This window comes from Neopsephotus bourkii, unplaced genomic scaffold (genome assembly GCF_033783945.1).
Source record: "Neopsephotus bourkii isolate Nb327-2 ecotype Australia unplaced genomic scaffold, CSIRO-AGI_Nbou_v1 NB_962, whole genome shotgun sequence".
NCBI lineage: Eukaryota > Metazoa > Chordata > Aves > Psittaciformes > Psittacidae > Neopsephotus > Neopsephotus bourkii.
This window is the reverse complement of record NW_026901456.1, coordinates 9057296-9075010: the sequence shown is the minus strand read 5'-3', so window position 1 is coordinate 9075010 and position 17715 is coordinate 9057296. Positions and strand designations below refer to the sequence as shown.

Below are 17715 nucleotides of genomic sequence, written 5' to 3'. Positions count from 1 at the left end.
TAAGTAAAAACATGCAGGACATGTTGGTTTTAATGTCTGTCCTGGGTTTAGCAGCAGCAGTCATTTTTTCTCCTTCTTGGTAGCTGGTGCAGTGCTGTGTTTTGACTTTCGGGCTGGGAACAAAGCTGATAAAAATGATGTACAATACCACAGCACGTCATGCCGAGGGGGGAACTGGGAGGGACCCGGAAGGAGAGGGGGTCGGCCGGGTCGGACTGGTGGTTCGGCGCGTGGTATTGTACTCCTTTCCTGTGCTGTTTTCTCTTATCATTGTTGTCGTTGGTGGTAGCAGTGGTGATTCGTATTGTACACTAGTTGCTAGACTGTTCTTATCTCAGCCCGTGGGAGTTGCATTCCTTCGATTCTCCTCCCCATCCCTCTGGGAGCGGGGAAAGGGGGCGGCAGCCCCTGGGGAAGGGGGGGGGTGGACTAACGCCTGGCACCACTCACTGGGAGTAAGTGAATAAGCTGTTTGGTTGGGTTAAACCACGACAATGTCAAAGAAGCCAAGGACAGCAAATGGCTTGCACTGAGTATCGGGAAGACGCTGGTAAATGAAATGTAACTGAGGCTTGGCCATGAGGAGAGGAGGAGACACAGAAATCCAGCTCTCAGGTCCTGCTCAGCCCAGCAAGCACCATTGCACCAGGAGCAGTAGGCAGGAGAACAGCACCAGCACCTTCCCCACGCAGAGCTACCACAGCAGAAAATGGGCCTTGGCTAAGATTAAACAGCCTCCTCAAAGAAGCAGCTCTACTTTCAAGTAGTATTTTCCTTACAGGCTTATTAGCCATTAGTCTGCATTTTGCTAGTAGATGATGTGCAACTTGGATGGCATTTGATAGTCTGAGGAATGGCATCCACACCTCTTGACAAATACAATACCCATTACGTTTCAGCACCTTCATTGATCTCAGCTGCGTCTGGAGAAGAATCCCTTCACTATGCTGAAAGCTCAGGGTTAGTCAGTACACAGCTTCTGACACACATCCATTCTACACATGAAAATAAATATGCTCTGAATACATTCTTACAATACAAAGTATATACACCCTGCCATATATACTTAATATTATATACACTGTGTGTAACAATATGTTACTTGTATTATACCCACAGAGTGAAAGAAAACAGACTGAATCACAGCAAACAAAGTACTAGTAAATACTCTATTCCCTTCTGGAGAAATGCCTGTGGCAACAAAAATTAAGAGCCTTTCACTCTTTTGCAGAGACAGAAGAGCAGCTGGAGCATGTGGTGAAGTGTGTGAGAAGAAGGGATTCCTAAGGGCTGAGAAGGCATGAAAATGAAATGGTAAGCTGTGTTATTCTTGCTCCGCAAAGCAGCTGAAGTTTGGAGGTAGAGGAAATTTCATTTAATTACCAAGAGAAAATAATCTTTAAAGCAAACTATGACTACGTATAAGAAATTTTGTCCACAAGAGAACACAAGCAGGAAGTATGGGTGTTTGCGACTGAAGTGCCATCCTGTTACCACCATTGAGAAACCTCAGATCTACAGCTAAGAGATACAATCCACACCAGACTAGATAACGAAATAAGATGGGGTTTCTAACCCATCTCAGTTTCATATCCAAGTTCCCTTCACAGATGAGGGAGCTGTGAAGCAGGGCCTAAATTATGCCAGAGAAAAGGACTTTGATCTTTGCTTTGGCATTCTAACAAAGCATTTGGAATTTCTCTCTCTCACTTTATTAGGGAGACTGCTCTCTGGATGGTTGCCTGCTTACTGTTTGCATCTCTACCCAGAGGTAAATATACTGTAACAACACATGTAGAAGGTGTTTATATGTGAATATACAAACTGAGAATGTTGAACAAATGCATGCTTTGCTTTGAACATATTTCATCACAGTCCAAGGTTTGCTTACAGGTAATAACCTTCAGATAAAACTCTACTTGAAACAAGTGGTTTCAAGGTTAAGGTGTTCCAGGTCCACAAGTCTTAACCTATGAAGTTTATCCTGCCCACATTTTTAAAAATACCCTAGCATTTCCACAATGTTAAGAAAGACTTGGAATCTCATCATTTATAATGATGCAAGGCAGTTAGCTGTTAAGGTGCTGGGTTTGCTATAGGCATAACCAGGTAAGTGAAAGGACCGGATGCCGGCAGCAACCTCTCCGCTGAATCTTTGCACATGCTCCACGAAGTTCTAGCAACACTGGGTTTCTGACATTACATAGAAAAAGGTACACTAGTACGTGCAGGTGAGAGATTTTCTACAAGCCTCAGAGCAACTCCCTGTAATTTCCTTATCTGAGGCTTACATTCAGCAATATTAAGTCTTCTGTGTGTGGTTGAAACACTGTTTGCTCGTAAATGCCTCAAGTTTACCAAGTGCTGCAGTGGTTCAGGTGGTTACACTTCCTCTGGAACTAGCCTCTCTCTCTCTCTTCCAGGAGCACAACCGACATTTTTAGGGAAAACATTCATGTGTCTCCACAGATCAGTGTGAAGAGTCTGTTGCCACTCAAGATGTGCCCTTGTGGTAGTTGAGTGCAACTGCAAGCATTTTAGTGACTCCCCTTTGACTTTTTCTCTCCCTCTCCCTAAAACAGGGGAGCTGAAGTTCAGTGTTTCTGAGCAAGCAATCGGGATTGCAAACATCCCCCTACCCTCCCCAAAATACTTCCGCATGTGGGTGAGACTTAAGGTGGTGAGAAGCCACAGAACACTACCTTGTCAGGGTAACATGCTCAGTTTAAACTCCTAAGTACTCAGAGATACAAAAAACTCCGTTACCTTGTTTCTAATACCAGAATGTTTTCCTACTTAACCCATTACTTCCACTATTAAATTACTAATGTCAGAACTGCACTAGTATCACCAGAGTGACCTACAGACACACATCTGAGAGCTTTCCACTTCTAGGCCTTTTTCCACAAGGCATAAGTCCTAGATCACCTCTGGTACAAGCAATATATAATTAATAAATTAACATGATTACCCTGGATCATCTTGGGGGGGGGGGGGGGAAAGAGGGAAAAACAAGAAAGCCCAGTTGTTACAAGTTCTCCTGCACCCCAGTTTAGACACCAAACAGCAGTATTTCCTCATTATAGGAATCTTACAGGCTGATTAAATTAGTACACTCAACTTCACCTTGAAAGCCTTAAACATTTGGACAATATTTAAAGTGCACAATTAAAAACAATAAAACCAGAAAATAAACTCATCTTGCTTTACATTTCATTTTTACAACCGCAGTAAAAGCCGTGGGCCAACACACATTTTTTCCAAGGTAAAACACTGCACCTTCCACATGCAAAGCTTACCAGGTAGATCAGATGAGTACTACTCCTTCCTCTTCATACACCCCAGCAGCAGCTGCCACCATTCCCACTGCACAACTGCTTCTGCCTTCTGGCCAGGCAACTCTCTGCTACCATGCCTCCCCGGCACATCAATAGCCTCAGCAAGAAACTTAACACAACATCAGCACCCTTCAGCATTACTTTATACTTCTTCCTAGAACTGGCTTCCATAAGGACATTTACTTGACTTGTACCCAGAAGTCTGTTCTTCCCATCAACAAAAAGTCCCATTCAGCTGTAGGCTCTGTTAAATAACTCATTACAGCCAGATTCCAATCACCTGTTCTTGCCCCAGGCATCTTCACCTGTGCTCCCTTTGTGCCTCCTGATGCCCTGGTTTTACCACCTGAAGGCAGTGTAGGTTTAACCCCAGGGGTATTAATAGTCATCATAAGTGTACACTGTATCATACAGGAAGGGAAGAGTTATGTTGAGCACCACTCTTCTCCATCTTCCCAAAAATAATAAAGAGTCAAAAATCAAATAGATACACTTCTAAAACCAGTATCAAATTTAGAAATTACTGCGAGCAAGAGATAGGATAAACTCTCTCCCTCTTTTGGTCATTAGGCAAATGCTTATTGTCCATTTTTCTAAGTAAAACCACGAGTTTTGTGGGTTTCAGGATGATCTTTTCTTCATCCATGTGCAACACCACACGATGCAAGCATTTTCTCTCCCGAGGGCATCCTGTGAACAGGACTCCTCCCACCAGAAAGCTCTTTGGGAGGATCACTTCTTCCAGAGCTTTCAAAACACTTGCAGCAGCCTCAGGCTCCCTCACCTCCCTGCTGTGGCTAGCTAACCATGGCCAGCCATAACTGCAGCCTGCTTTCAGACATGGCGTTGTTTCAGAAGGACTCTGCTGAGCTCAGCCTTCCTCAGCTCCCCAGGCCCAAACAGCTCAGGGATGGCTCTCAGGGTGCTCCCCACTCTCCTTCAGGTGGTGGTGGCCCTTTTAGGTGTGTCAGTTACAACTAAGAGCCTGGGTATGTCACTAATTGCAGGGCTGAAGCAGTCTCCTTGGGGAGCACAGTCATATGTGCTGTGGCAGTAAGGGTACAGTACAGTGGAGGCCAAGCTTTACTATAAATAAAATAAGACCCCTGTTTGGATATTGCTGTAATTCAGGTTCCTCTCGAGAAGCAAAACCTGGTCAGCAACTGATACAGTCTGAGAACAGCTGAGCTCTCCATGCAGTAAGGGAGGAAATCTTCCACCGACCACCAGAAATACTTGGTTCTCTGTATCTGAAGGACAATTGGTTTACTATTTTCGATACATCACCATAGGGATGTGATTTTTCAGCTGAAAGTTTACATTGTTGGACAAAAGCAGACGGTGATTTTCAGCTGAAAAATCTGAAAACTGAAGGAAAGCAGATGTTTGGTGATATAATCAAAGACATTTGGGTCCACAATTTAGCTTTCTGAATTATACTTTTCCTTCTGCTTTTATGTCTGTCTGGATGGATACAATGTGACACCAGACAAGCCTCAAAACAGACACTGATTAATATAGAAACAGAGATCCTGGTATGTAACAAGCTGAACCCTGGCTGGTGTCAGTGGCTGCAAAAGGGAACTGAGACTCTCTTTGGGCTTTAGCCCAGTATATGCACAGGCCTGGAACACAGGAATTACTATGCTGTGACTGAGAACATTTGTTTCTCTCACCCAAGTGTAGCGTACTGCACCTGGGGAGGAAGAACCCCAAGTACCAGTATAGGTTGGAGGCTGACCTAATGGTCAGGTCAGGTGAGAAGGACCTGGCAGCATTGGTGGGTGGCAAGTTGACTATGAGCCGGCAGTGTGCCCCTGCATCCAGGAGGGACAATAGTATCCTTGGGTGCATCGGTAGGAGTGTTGCCAGGAGGTCGAGGGGGGTGATCCTCTGCCTTTACTCGACCCTGCTGAGGCCACATCTGGAGAACTGCGTTCAGTGCTGAGCTCCTCAGTACTGCTGCTGGAGCTACTGGTGAGGGTCCAGAGGAGGCCACAAGGATGATCAGGGGGCATCTGTCTTGTGAGGAGAGACTGTGGGAGCCTGACCTGTTTAGTCTAGAGAAGAATAGACTAAGAGGGGATCTCATTAGTGCATATAAATATTACAAAGGTGGGTGCCATGAGAATGGTGCCAGACTCGTTTCAGTGGTGCCCAGCAACAAGATGTGAAATACAAGCTCACTCCTCTAAACAAGACAAGGTTTTATTGAGGGACAAAATCAGTAAAGCAAAAGCAACAGCGCTGGGCGCATGACTGCAGCCAGAGGCGCAAGGGATTAGTATTTGTTACAGGTTTATATACTTTCACTATTGCATTAGTCACATACATATTCATAATTCCCATGTATAGGAGGGGAATATTATAACTAGCTCCAGGAACTTACTATCCTAAGTCCCCTCCTCTTGGCATCTGCGCACTGCTCTCCGATGATTGTGGGCAGGGGTCTTGAGGATGAAGTAAACAGTCTTCCTCTTGTGAGTAGGGGTCTTCGAGATGAAGTAAGCAGTCTTCCTCACAGTGTACTTTTCACCTTTGGCACAGTTGGACCCCCCAGTAATCACACAACCAGCTGATACCAGCCATGTCTGTAATTCTTCTGATAACTAGCAAAGATTTAAAACAGTGTGACCTTCCTGTAAAATGTATTGCAGGATGAGCAGACAAGGAGTATCCCAAGCTAGCAGATGTTTGGGAGGCTGTCTCTCTAAACTAACTGATAAGTAGAAGGATGGTGTGAAATAACTCATTCATATTTAGTGGGGCCACTAAATCCTGTTATCTCACCACAGACTTACAACACAAACATTGTTCTTTAAAGCTAAAGATACTTTAGAAGACTAGTGTGAAACAATTAACTCATGGTCAGTGGGGCCACTAAATTCCACAGACTTACAACATAAACATTGTTCTCTTTCTACAACCTAAGTTAAAAAGTACTTTAACTCTGTGTTTTCCAGGCACTAGCTTTTCTTATATCAAGTCTCCCCCCTTCTTTCTTTTACCTTTATAAATTCTTTACTATGTGACTCAGTTTTTTTCAAGAGTTCCAGCCCTTCTTTAACTTGTCTAATCTTGTGTCTTTAGCAAGCTTTGTTTCTGTTATTGTAATCTCGTACAGTTATATCCATGCAACCACACCTATGATTTGAGAAAGCCAATACATTTATATGTTTATCACAAAGACAAGGAGCAATGGCCATAAACTAAAACACAAGAAGTTTCACCTCAACATGAGGAATAACTTCTTTATGTTGAGGGTGGCAGAGCACTGGGACAGGCTGCCTAGGGGGTCATGGAGTCACCTTCTCTGGAGATATTCAAAACGCACCTGGACACGTTCCTGTGTCACCTGCTGTAGGTGGCCCTGCCTTGGCAGGGGGTGGACCAGATGATCTCCAGAGGTCCCTTTCAACCTTCATGATTTTGTGATTCTGTAGTCTGATTACTTACCCCTTATGCTTCACAGAACTTTGGCCTTGAAAAGAGATTGAGTTGTTTCAAAGTGAATTTAGTTTTGCTCCTTGGCACAGTCACAGACTCATGCTGCTTTTGTTCTGCTCCCTGCTGTGAATGAGTTTTCTATCCAAATTAATTAATCTGCATTTTAATTTATACAATATTTTTATGAAACAGGTTTGGTTAAAGCGTTAAGCCCACATTCTGTGCTGAAAACACCTACTTGTCCATGCTTTATAAATTCACAGAACCCTTCTTCTTCCATAATGCAGTCTTCCCCTAGAAAATATAACACCACAACCTAGTAAAAGTTGTCCTACATGACAGTGTCAGATTCCCCCATTTGTAGTTCTAGTATACTTTCAACTAACTTGGAATAATTTATAAAAATAATTAGTACCAGAGTTATTAAATGAACAGTGTGTATAAGTAAGATGCATCTGTCTTCCTGCCCTGCCTGCCTACCTTTGTTCACTAGCAGGCTACCCTAACCCTGGTTCTTGCTTCTGCTGGAATTGGTTGGTAAGATCTGTCCAGGCCACCCACCACCCATACAAAGTATCTGTCTCCCTTGGAAAAGTCATTTACCTTCTTTCTGGCATACTGGGAGAATAGCTATACCAAAGAGTATGAGAGGGCAGGCTTAGCAAGAGTGCACCAAACCAGACCTGCAGATAAAAGCCCTGTTCTGCCAGACCCTCTGCAAGGTGTCACAGGGGAAGGAGGCAGGAGCCTCTAGTGCATTACTGACAGATTGGAAGCCATGATCTGACAGGCAAGCAACAGGAGCTGAGGGAGACCAGATTCATCTAGGATCTTTCTCATGCTGATGTAACACCCTTTTCATGCTTCTTTTTCCAGACTTCCTTTCTACAAAAGCAATACTTGCTTATTTATGTGTGCTTATCATCACTTTCCTGCATCCCCTTTTCCTCTTGTGAACTGACTGGCTAATTAGAATCAAATCATACACCTGATCTCAAAACTAATCTCCCCAGAAACTGAGAGAAAAACCATCAGCTAAAGAGGCAAGTTCAAGCAGCACCCATATGGATGAAGTGAAAGCAACGGTGCAGCAACATCTGTCCTGCTGCAGAGCTCCCTGAGTATTGAGCATACATGGCCCTCAATCCTGGCATGGCACTTACTGCCCTCTGCCTGGCTGGGAGCAGGAGGACACACACAGAAGAGGGAGGAAGAGAGGCAATAATAGTGTGATGAAGCCAAATTCTAGGAAACCTCTGCTGCATGCTGAGGAAGTTGTATGGTTTTTATTCCAGGTCAACCAGACACAACATGTCATGCGTTTGTTGGAGAAACTGTTGTTTTGCCTTGCATCACCACTTCTCCTGGAAAGCTCACCCTCTCCAGTTCAATGCTGTTCTGGCAGATAGAGGCTGATGATCCTCAGCACACCATTGTAGTGCACTTTGCTCTCAATGGGCAGGATTTGCCGCAGTTCCAGAATGACAATTACCGTGGCAGAAGTAGCCTTTTTTTTGACCAGATGAAGCATGGCAACTTTTCTTTAAAGCTCTCCAATGTCAAATTACTGGACACAGCTGTATATAGTTGCATCTACAAACAGACAGGGGATCATTCCGACAAAACACAGAAATCTAATGTTAAACTCATTGTATCAGGTAAGATTTTCTTATAGTTCAGTGGGAGGTACTCGGGGGCAGCATTTTTTGTTGACAATCCATGTATGGCCATCATCTGTGATGACTTCAATTTTTAAAGCAGATCTTCACTCAGTTTCATTCTGTTCCTTGCTTTTGTTGAAAGAATAATTGGGAAGAAAATAAATGCATCTTTGTTAAGCTTCAGCACAGCATATCCATGGAAGCAGCAGGACTCCTGAAGGCAAGCCACCTGCCTCTTCCTGCTCCCTTCACAGGAGACATTAATGAATAATGAGGTCTCCCCAGCTTTTAAGCATTTGGTTATTTATGGCTTTGTACTGTCATGGATCCACCTGGTCCCAGAGGAACAGGAGAGTATTTCATTGTTTGCACTTGGGTCTGTGAAGCAGTATTAGTTTTGTCTCTGGTAATTAAATCCAAAGTCCAGCCCATACACCCTTTCTGACATCAGGCAGACGGTTGCTCTTCACCTTTTCCCTCATAGCTGAAAGATCAGGATCTGGTGGCAATGCTGGACACATGCAACAAGAATGATTATTTTTCTTCCTTAGGAAAATGTGTGAGACTGTAACACATGCTCAAATAGTGCCAAACAACAGAGCTAAGATGGATGAACTACCCACAACCATGGCCAGCAGAATGGTGGGGCTTTAGGTTTGACCAGCTGACAGACTGAAAAAGCAAAATTTAAAAAGGGGATGCACATCAAACTAATCATAGTTTTTTATGGTGTCTTGGTTGAATAGATCAACAGAAAACTTTAATTTTGGTCAACTACAAACATTTAACTCCACTTAAAATAGAAAAAGATGTTTCAAGTAATAGAAACCCTTCGGTATCTTTGTTTTAATGAACATCATTCTCAAGAGAAAAATATTTTTTAAATGTGAAGTAAAATAATTTTGTTCAGAAAATTTCAAAGTGAAACATTTTGCAGTTTTCAAAATGAAAAAAAGTGTTTTGAAAATGGAGAATCAAAATCTTTTCATTGTCTAATTTTTGGTAACAGTATGGTGTATTTTACTCTGATTTAATTATGTGATCATATTTAAACATTCAATAAGTCTGGCAAATATATTCTTTCTCAGAAAAAAAAATTACTAACCCTTAGATCAATTATCAGCCCCCTTTTCCTGTCCCAGGCTCAAAACACGTAACTTTGATTCTTGTGGGTTGTTTTTTTTCCAGCTCCTTCTATCCCTGAGGAGGCTCCTTCCCCCTCTGGTAAGGCAATATTCCTTAACCTGCTAACTGTCTTAAGCGATTATCCAGTGCTTTAATTTGAATTTGCCCCATTGGTAAAATGTGCTGAATAGAGAAAGTCTAATTGACTTATGATGCTTGTTCTCTTACTGAGCCTAGCGAAATACAGCTGTCTCAGATAGGGAAAAGAATCTCCACTACTAAGACAGACCTAGACTGCAGAAAGAATACTGAAGTGCCATCAATCATCAGTCTGTAAAGCTACTCACCATTATAGGTGTCGTAAAAATCAGTAAAAAACCAACACGGAAGCCATTCAGTTCTATGAATTAAGGCCTTTGTAAATTACTTTGGTATGAATAAATGACTAGATCAAGAGATTGGGGGGGGGGGTATCCTTTGGGGTAAATAAGATAATAAATATTCTAAAAATAAATGATTTATGGCTCCACACAAGCTCTTCTGGGAAAATTAAAGTAGATCTCACCAAAGGTAATTCTGAGGTATAGTGTAAATGACAGCGTCTCAGTTTAATCATTACAGAGATTTAAGTACATTAGGTCATTTGTAACAGTTCCCGAGGGAATGCAGTGCAGAAGGTCCGTCCAGCTCTGACATGCCATTGTCAGTAAATTCTCCCATAAAAAACTTGCTTGTAAGCAAATTTTTCCTGTTAGCTCTACAAAACTTTAAATTGGTATCAAACCAGCAAAATTTTGCACATAAAAATCAATAGCTGCAACTTGTATTTTACTCAATGTAGCTGAAAGAGATAATCCACTGCATAACAATAATTATATTACAGTTAATGCAATAAGTTCAGCCACAATATGACATTACTGCCAGATTAAACAGCAATAAACACAAATAAAAACTAAGGAAATGTTCCAGTGTTTTATCTTACGATTACACAGAAAAAAGTCATCTCTGTACGTCATGAGCAATAAACGACTTAAAAAATCACAGGAAATATCCTTTTTAGACCTGCAGTAGCTCCCCTAGCTGGCTTAAAGGTCTTTAAAACCCACAAAGTTAAATTTAAGCTGCTATCATGTGCCTTCAGTGGCGCAGCAACACATTACAACATTACAAAAGCAAATAGAACAGGAGCTAGAATATCTCTAGCTGTTACCTTCCACAAGAAATAAGAAATTATTAATAGTTAATGCAGTAGGAATGGAAACTTCTCAAAATCAAAAGAGAAGTAGGCTGTATATAAAGGAGATGGTTGTATGTATGTTTGACTCAGCCGAAAACTGTCTGACAACTTTTCCTCAATAGAAACTATTTCCTGTCATGAAAAGGTATTTTCACACACACACAAAAAAAAAAAATGTGTTTGGGATAAGGAAGTGTTTCACCTTTGCTACAGGAGAACAAACTGAACCACATACGTAAGACACATGAAGTTTCCTGTACTGCTGCATTTTGAGGGGCTTGGGGATGGAGGAAAGAACAAAAGCCTAACTTCTGAAATGCAACTTTTTGCAAAAAGGAAAAAATGTTTCCTGTTGTCATCTTCTTTTAAAGAAAATCATCAGCCACAGCTCCCTTTTTTTTTTTTTTTACTTTCAGCAATTTCTTAAGAAATGAAAAGAATCTGTTTTGTATTAGTTGTTATTTTGGAAGGGACTTAGAAAAGCTAAATGTTTTGCTGAGAACAAAGGCACTGTATGCAGAAATAATTCTTACACTTTGCAGTCATCATAACCAGATCAGGAGGTATTTATTATTTTTATATAAAACAGAAACAGGTTTGATCTGTTTCACCTCTGCTTCATTTATGTTTGTTTGATGGATTGTTTTTCCTAATTATTTTTAAAAGCTTAATTTTACTGTCACTCTTAGTGTCTTGTGAGACTCTTTCTGGGTCAATCAAAACTTGTTTTAATGGAAGTGCCTGAGCCTGGAAAAGGTCACAAGAGGCCAAGAGACTTGCTATAATCCTACATTTGTTTCAAAGCATTACTGAAGATTACCCAGTGTTTACTTGCTCTTTACACGTTAATACAGCATACTGCTTCTAGGAAGAGGGGAAGGAAGCACCCCTACTAGCCATAAATTAACTGCAGCAACATACTGAAAGCTGATACCACAGCAATAGGAACAGCGTAAGAATTGGTATAGAAAACAATATACAGCCTGATCTTCCCAGAGCACTTGGACCTAAACTCTTAGAGAATTTACTGTTTAAGCTGGGGGTTCAGAATCTTTCTTTACCTGTGTACCACATTCAGCACAGGTTGCAAGTACCATCTGTGCCAAAGCCAGCCTGTGCCTTGTGTCCACGTTGTGGCTTACATACTAATAGTGGTACTCAGTGCTGGTATCACCTAAGCATCTGTGGCCTAGACTTTTTACTACTTATTACCATTATTTATAGACTCTTAATCACAACACCTACCTCAGGCCCCAAGTAGGTAGAATGATAATGTATTTTATACTCTTTTAGTTCTTGTTCTGTCAGGATTTTAAACAAGTGTTCTTGGTCATCCAGAAAAGGAAGTTGTGTTCAATGTTGCTGAGTGTCTTCGCCTTTTGTCTGGATGGTATACATTCGCAGACTTGAAAAGGAGCATTCTGAAAGAGCCAAAATCCATATGGTTTTACAACAATCTTCCATCAATGCATTAATGTAAACTATATCTTCAAATATGTTTCTTGTCAAATCACCAGTTACATGTGGCCTTTCTCTTTTTTAATTTTTCAGGTCACAGACAGATTTCCTCCAGAAGCCCCAGTGATGCACCATGTCTGGCAATGCTTCCCCTCTCTTTCTACCTCCTGGTCCCACTGGGAGTTTGGCACATATAACTGGGGAAGCCAACCTTCTCTTTGGGAAGTTCTCCTCACCAGAGGACCTCATTGGACAGAACAGCTGTGTAGACAGAACAGTGTGACAACTGTTCCAGAGCCACATGAAAGAAACACCTTAGCTGAAAACAGACCTAGCACTAGGTGTTTAGATCCTGCATTTTGATGTTCCACAAAATCAAAGGCAGCAAAACTCTGAGGTGGCAAGTCTTGTTTTCATTTCTTTCTTGGAGCCCAGTTTTAGTACTGCCAGTATGAACATATGGATTTTGTGGTTTTGTTTCAATGACAGCATAAAAGACTCATAAAACTACAGTCACATCATAATTGACCCTAGTGAGATCTTTTGCCTGAGATCTTTTGCCTAAGATCTTATCTGCTGTCCTTCAAGAGAATTGTAGGGAGGAGAAAGGTAATTACCCTCTGTGTCAGATAAAAACTGGAAGTAGGAAGCTGCTCTTGTTTTCTGAAATGTAAGGACACAAATCTTGTGCAACTTGAGCATGTGAAACTTCAGCTTCTATTTTTACTCCTAAGTATCATGGGCTATCAGTAACAACTTTTTATTCCACAATAAATGTAGTATTTCTTTAGCTGAAGGGTGAAGGTGACTGAGAATGATGATGGAAGTTCATAAAACATCAACATAGAGGAAGTGATACGTTATTACAAAATCCACTTCTAAATAAGCCAAAAGCAAAAAAGATTTAATTCTGTATTTCCTCTTTCTGTCATGAAACACAGCAAGATAAATGTGATCATTGTGCAAAAGATGGATTCTTAAGGTAGAACTGTGCGAAAAGAAATTGGTACTGTGATAATGTTACATCTTTAAAAGCAGTACCTTTGAAGAAAAACTGGTCAGAATAATTGTAACTGATACCTATGCAAATTAAATGGATTTACTTCTGGAAATGTTTGATTCAGGTAGCACAGATGTCCTGTGTAAACCTAAGATTGAAAGGATCCTGAATACCAGCAGTATCAAGAAAGTCCAGAAGTTCTGTTTCATGCTACAGCTGCTGCACCCACGCTATTGCAGAACTGAGAAGCATCCGGAGAACTACTCACCCAGGCTGGTGAACAGGGGTGACTGCAAGGCGCTCCTTCTGGCTGGGCCCTCAAGCCAGGGGAAGTGGCTGACTCATAAGGATGCACATAAAGTCGTTTTGATTTGGAACAATTCCACCCTCTTTCCCACAGAAAGACAGGATTGTTTTGTAAGGAAGGGAACAGAATAGAGCTTTAAGTGGTATCCATTGAGGTAAAGGAGATGGTTACCTGTGACTTTCTTAACAAAGTGCTCTTTCCTCACAGTGGGGAAAAGGGACATAATCCCATGCACAGCCTGAGCTGCTGCTGCAGTGATGCTCAGCTGGCACTTAGACTACTCTGCGTACACAGAACCTTAGTGTAACAGTTGGGGTCCCACTTCATATAAAGATTTTAATATATGAATTGTACATACTGTGATTGTCTTTTTGCATCCTACCTTCCAAATCTTTGTATCAGATTCCATGTATTTTTCAAAACAAAAGTTGATTTAAAATTAAAGCTTAAACAAACAAAACCCTGAAGAGAGCAATCGTCTGGTCTGTAAGAGTTCTTAATTTGTATTCCAGTTGTTCCTACAGTTAGCTAGGCTCCCCATGCAATCAGAAAATCCAAAAGGTGGTATCTGTACAGGCCTGTTAGTCCCAAAACTCTGAACTGCTTGCCCTCATCTCAAAGCCCATGACTCCTAAAATCTAACAGCCATTTAAGCAGCCCTCCACTTTTCAAAAGGTGTTGAGGCACATGAACAACGTGAGCACCTCCGCTCACAAGTGCAAGCTGTGTGACTATAAAGCTGCATTTATTGGGCAAGCTAATGAATAATTAAATATCTTTATGCAGGCATGCAGGTCTAGGACACAGCCTCAGTACTGCAGAGAGGGAGTCATATGTTTACATACAGCTCAGTCATATGTTTTAAGAGCAGGCACTGTGCTGACTGGTGTTATCAGGAATGCCCAATTCCTTCAGTCATCTGCCTCTTTCACCGTTAGAAGTGATTCTCCCTGCCTGTTCAAACTGGCATGAATCACAATAAGCACATCAGCAGATGAAGATAGGAGGAAAGAAGGGTGGGGGAAGAAAACTGAATGACCTCTAAATGGTGTTTACACCACTACTTTTTTATTACTCTGATTTGCAGCAGCACTTGGGATGCTTAAACACCTCTGGTTTTATATTTTCCCAAAACTATAGTTAACTGCCATTCTGATTTCCTTGGGGACTGCAAGGAAAGGTTTGAATGACCAGTAGACCTCGGTTTGTCCTTCCTTGCCTGGGTGACACTGTTGTGTTCCCCCCATGCACAGAACACGAGCAGCACATATTTCTTGTGTTTTCCAGAATTTCATCATGAATGAGAAGGATAGCTTTGAAAACTAAGGAGAACAATAACGATTCACACATTTAAGGAGAGATCTCCACTTCTGTCACTTGTAGTATCTTGGTAGCCCACAACTACATACTTCATATGGCAAGCTCATAGGCTGATAATCTGCTACATTAAAGAAATTAAGAGATCCTTGTACATTATTCTTGCAAAAGAATGGCTGTAAAAGCAAATTTGGTTTTTTTTTTATGTTTGACAGTAACACTGCTAAGAGACAAAAATGAATTTATTTGCTCTTCCTGTAGTTTTTCTATGCTTAAAGTGAGGCCATTTTAACTGGTTAACGCTTTCCACTGAGCTCCTTTCAGTTCCATATAGCGTGGGAGAAATGGCCCAAAAAGGTCTTCAGTGAGAAATGAATGTAATACCTTTGATGCAGAATTTTCACTGCTGTTTCAGCTAAGCCTGAGGGAAGTCATTCACAAAGCATGATGTTCAGCAGTTGAACAAAGGCTACTGAAACATGTTGAAAGTAAGCATGGAAGGTGACTATTTTTATGCGGCACAAAATCATGTTGCTATTTGTAATGCAATCATCATTGCAATTTCTGTTTCAGCTTCTGAGATTGTCCAATTTTAGACCCTTCTCTTCCCCTCTCTATCTATCTCTTTCTGCAGAGATGCTGGCCACCACTGAAATCAGCTTGGAAAAGATAGCCAGATAGCAGTTCCTTAAGTGTTTTTCTGAGGGTTAAGGCTGACCCATACAACAAGCAAGCTCCCTTCAGCTAATTCAAGCCATGGGAAGAAAAAATAAAACCAGCTCAAACAAAAGACTCAAGCCCTGGAATGCAGGCTACTCAGTTATTTGCAGATGGAGGATTATCTAAATTTCCACTCTGAAATATAAAAAATATATATGTATTCACACACACATAAGATCCTGCTAGCTTGCAAACACACAGACCCTGCAAGAAACAGTGTGTTTCCTTACAGGAGTATTTCTTGGCCTGACAAAAGTCCCATCCTACAAACCTTGGGTTTAGGTCACCTTGGCTGTAATAGCATTATTGTTTAAAACAAACAAACAAGCAAGCACCCCCCCCACCCCCCCAAAACAACAAAAAAAGCAAAACCCGCACATCTTTCCCCAACCACATTGTGTAATTTTATGACTTTATACTACACTTTTCCTCATTTTTCACTGATAATTATATCACAGGAAGGCTTTAGAGCTTAATGCAAGTATATTCAATATTATACTTTCAGGGGGATAAATAACAAGTCACTGTCATAAAGAAACAAGTCTTCGCAAGACAGTGAGACAAATGCATTCATTGTGATGGAACTGGATTTCCTAATGGTTTTTGTTGAACGAGTAAGAAGCAGTATTTGTTTGATTTCCTCTATGCATCTACATGTTGACATCACAATGCTGCACACAAAACAACAGCTGGAGTATTGTGCCTGGATACAAAAACCAGCTGCAATACTGTGCCTGGGTAAGCGAAAACCTGCCCAGAGCATCGTTCGCGGAAGTGTCCTATGCTGGCATCTTACCCAAAACGTAATTCTATTGTAGCCACAAACTGAAGGGTGAGAATGAAAAGTGCATCTCAATCCTAACTCTCATTTCTGTTTTTAGAAGAAAAAAGTACTGCTGTCACTTTTGTGAACACTCCAACAACTGGCAGAGAAACATTCTGGAACATGATTTTTGTGCGTGTGCATTAAAGAGGGCAAAATGGGAGGCAGAAATACAACTGACAGGTAACAACTTACTCGAGAAGTTAACCCTATCACAGCACTAGAAAAGACACACACAGGAGGGGCAATTCTTACCACTCCCTTTTAGTAGGACAAATTTGTTACATCCTTTCTGAAGATAGAAACTGGAGGATCCATAAACCAGATACTGCATGCCTCCTTGTGGAGGCTTGGGGAATACACATTCTTTCACTTATTTCTGTAACAGTGTTTAACAAAACAAATTAATCATAAACTTCTATCCATGTGGCTGAACCTAGCAAACCCCTCCAAACAGCCCTATGGAAGGAAAGAAAAAACCCAGCTTGGCAGACAAATGTCTCTATTAATTGCTAAGAGTACATGGAATTTCCCTCCAAATTTACAGTGGCTGGAAGCCAAGATGACAATCTTACATCTTCCACCAAAGCTAAACAATCTTCTATTACTTAAAAAAATAAAATGTATGTATCAAAGGTCAGTACTCGGCACATTACTGTGAAATTAAAGAGAATAAAACGAAATGAAAGGTAATATCAGTGCATGCTTTCTCCCTTAAAAAAATTATCCCTGAATGATGGAAAAACAGAAGAGTAAAAAGATGCACTAAAATGTGATTACTTCAGAAAATAAAATTTTGCCTTTTATTTCCCCAGTGCACATGTTTGTCCTGTCCCCACTAAACACCCAAGGTTCTGGTGCTGACAACAAACACCTTATGGCTAGCTCTCTTTTTGTATCTACCTTGAAAAGTATTTCAGGCACTCTGGAGGAGCTGCTCTCCATCTACTCCAGGGATTTCAATACCATCTCAGTTCTGTGATGCTTTCTTATGTTGTTCCATGTCCCTAGCAAGTCTTCAGCCACATATTGTATTTACCATACCCTAAACCAACCTAATGCTTGTAGATCTCATTTATGTAGCATACAATTCTGTCTTAAAAATATGGGTTCTCTTTGGCATGTCTGTCATGCAAGAGGAACTTTAATACAAGGTAAGGGGTGTCATTTTCCTTCCTTGTTTTAATTTGAGAAATGTTACTTCCTGCTGAATCAAACGGTGACAAGTATCTTGGAAAAGGGGAAACAGACTGCTGAATTCTATATGGGAAAAGTGGCCCAA

The 17715-nt window shown here is 41.2% G+C and overlaps 1 protein-coding gene and 2 long non-coding RNA genes across 3 annotated transcripts in view; 2 read left to right on the top strand and 1 right to left on the bottom strand.

Annotated features, from left to right (window-relative positions):
• LOC133215325 (uncharacterized) overlaps positions 1–3730 on the bottom strand; it is a 211680-nt gene extending 207950 nt beyond the window's left edge. Inside the window, exon 1 of the long non-coding RNA XR_009726383.1 lies at positions 3300–3730. This is a non-coding gene — a long non-coding RNA (uncharacterized LOC133215325). The remainder of the gene's footprint in view (positions 1–3299) is intronic.
• LOC133215326 (uncharacterized) overlaps positions 1–17715 on the top strand; it is a 520488-nt gene that overhangs the window by 499948 nt on the left and 2825 nt on the right. The gene's annotated exons all lie outside the window — the stretch shown is intronic.
• LOC133215321 (ICOS ligand-like) lies at positions 1241–15931 on the top strand. The gene is made up of 5 exons (XM_061359311.1): positions 1241–1314; positions 1719–1771; positions 8081–8443; positions 9635–9670; positions 12360–15931. The coding sequence occupies exons 1-5, from the start codon at positions 1301–1303 to the stop codon at positions 12461–12463; spliced, it is 570 nt and encodes a 189-aa protein (XP_061215295.1). The 5' UTR covers positions 1241–1300; the 3' UTR covers positions 12464–15931.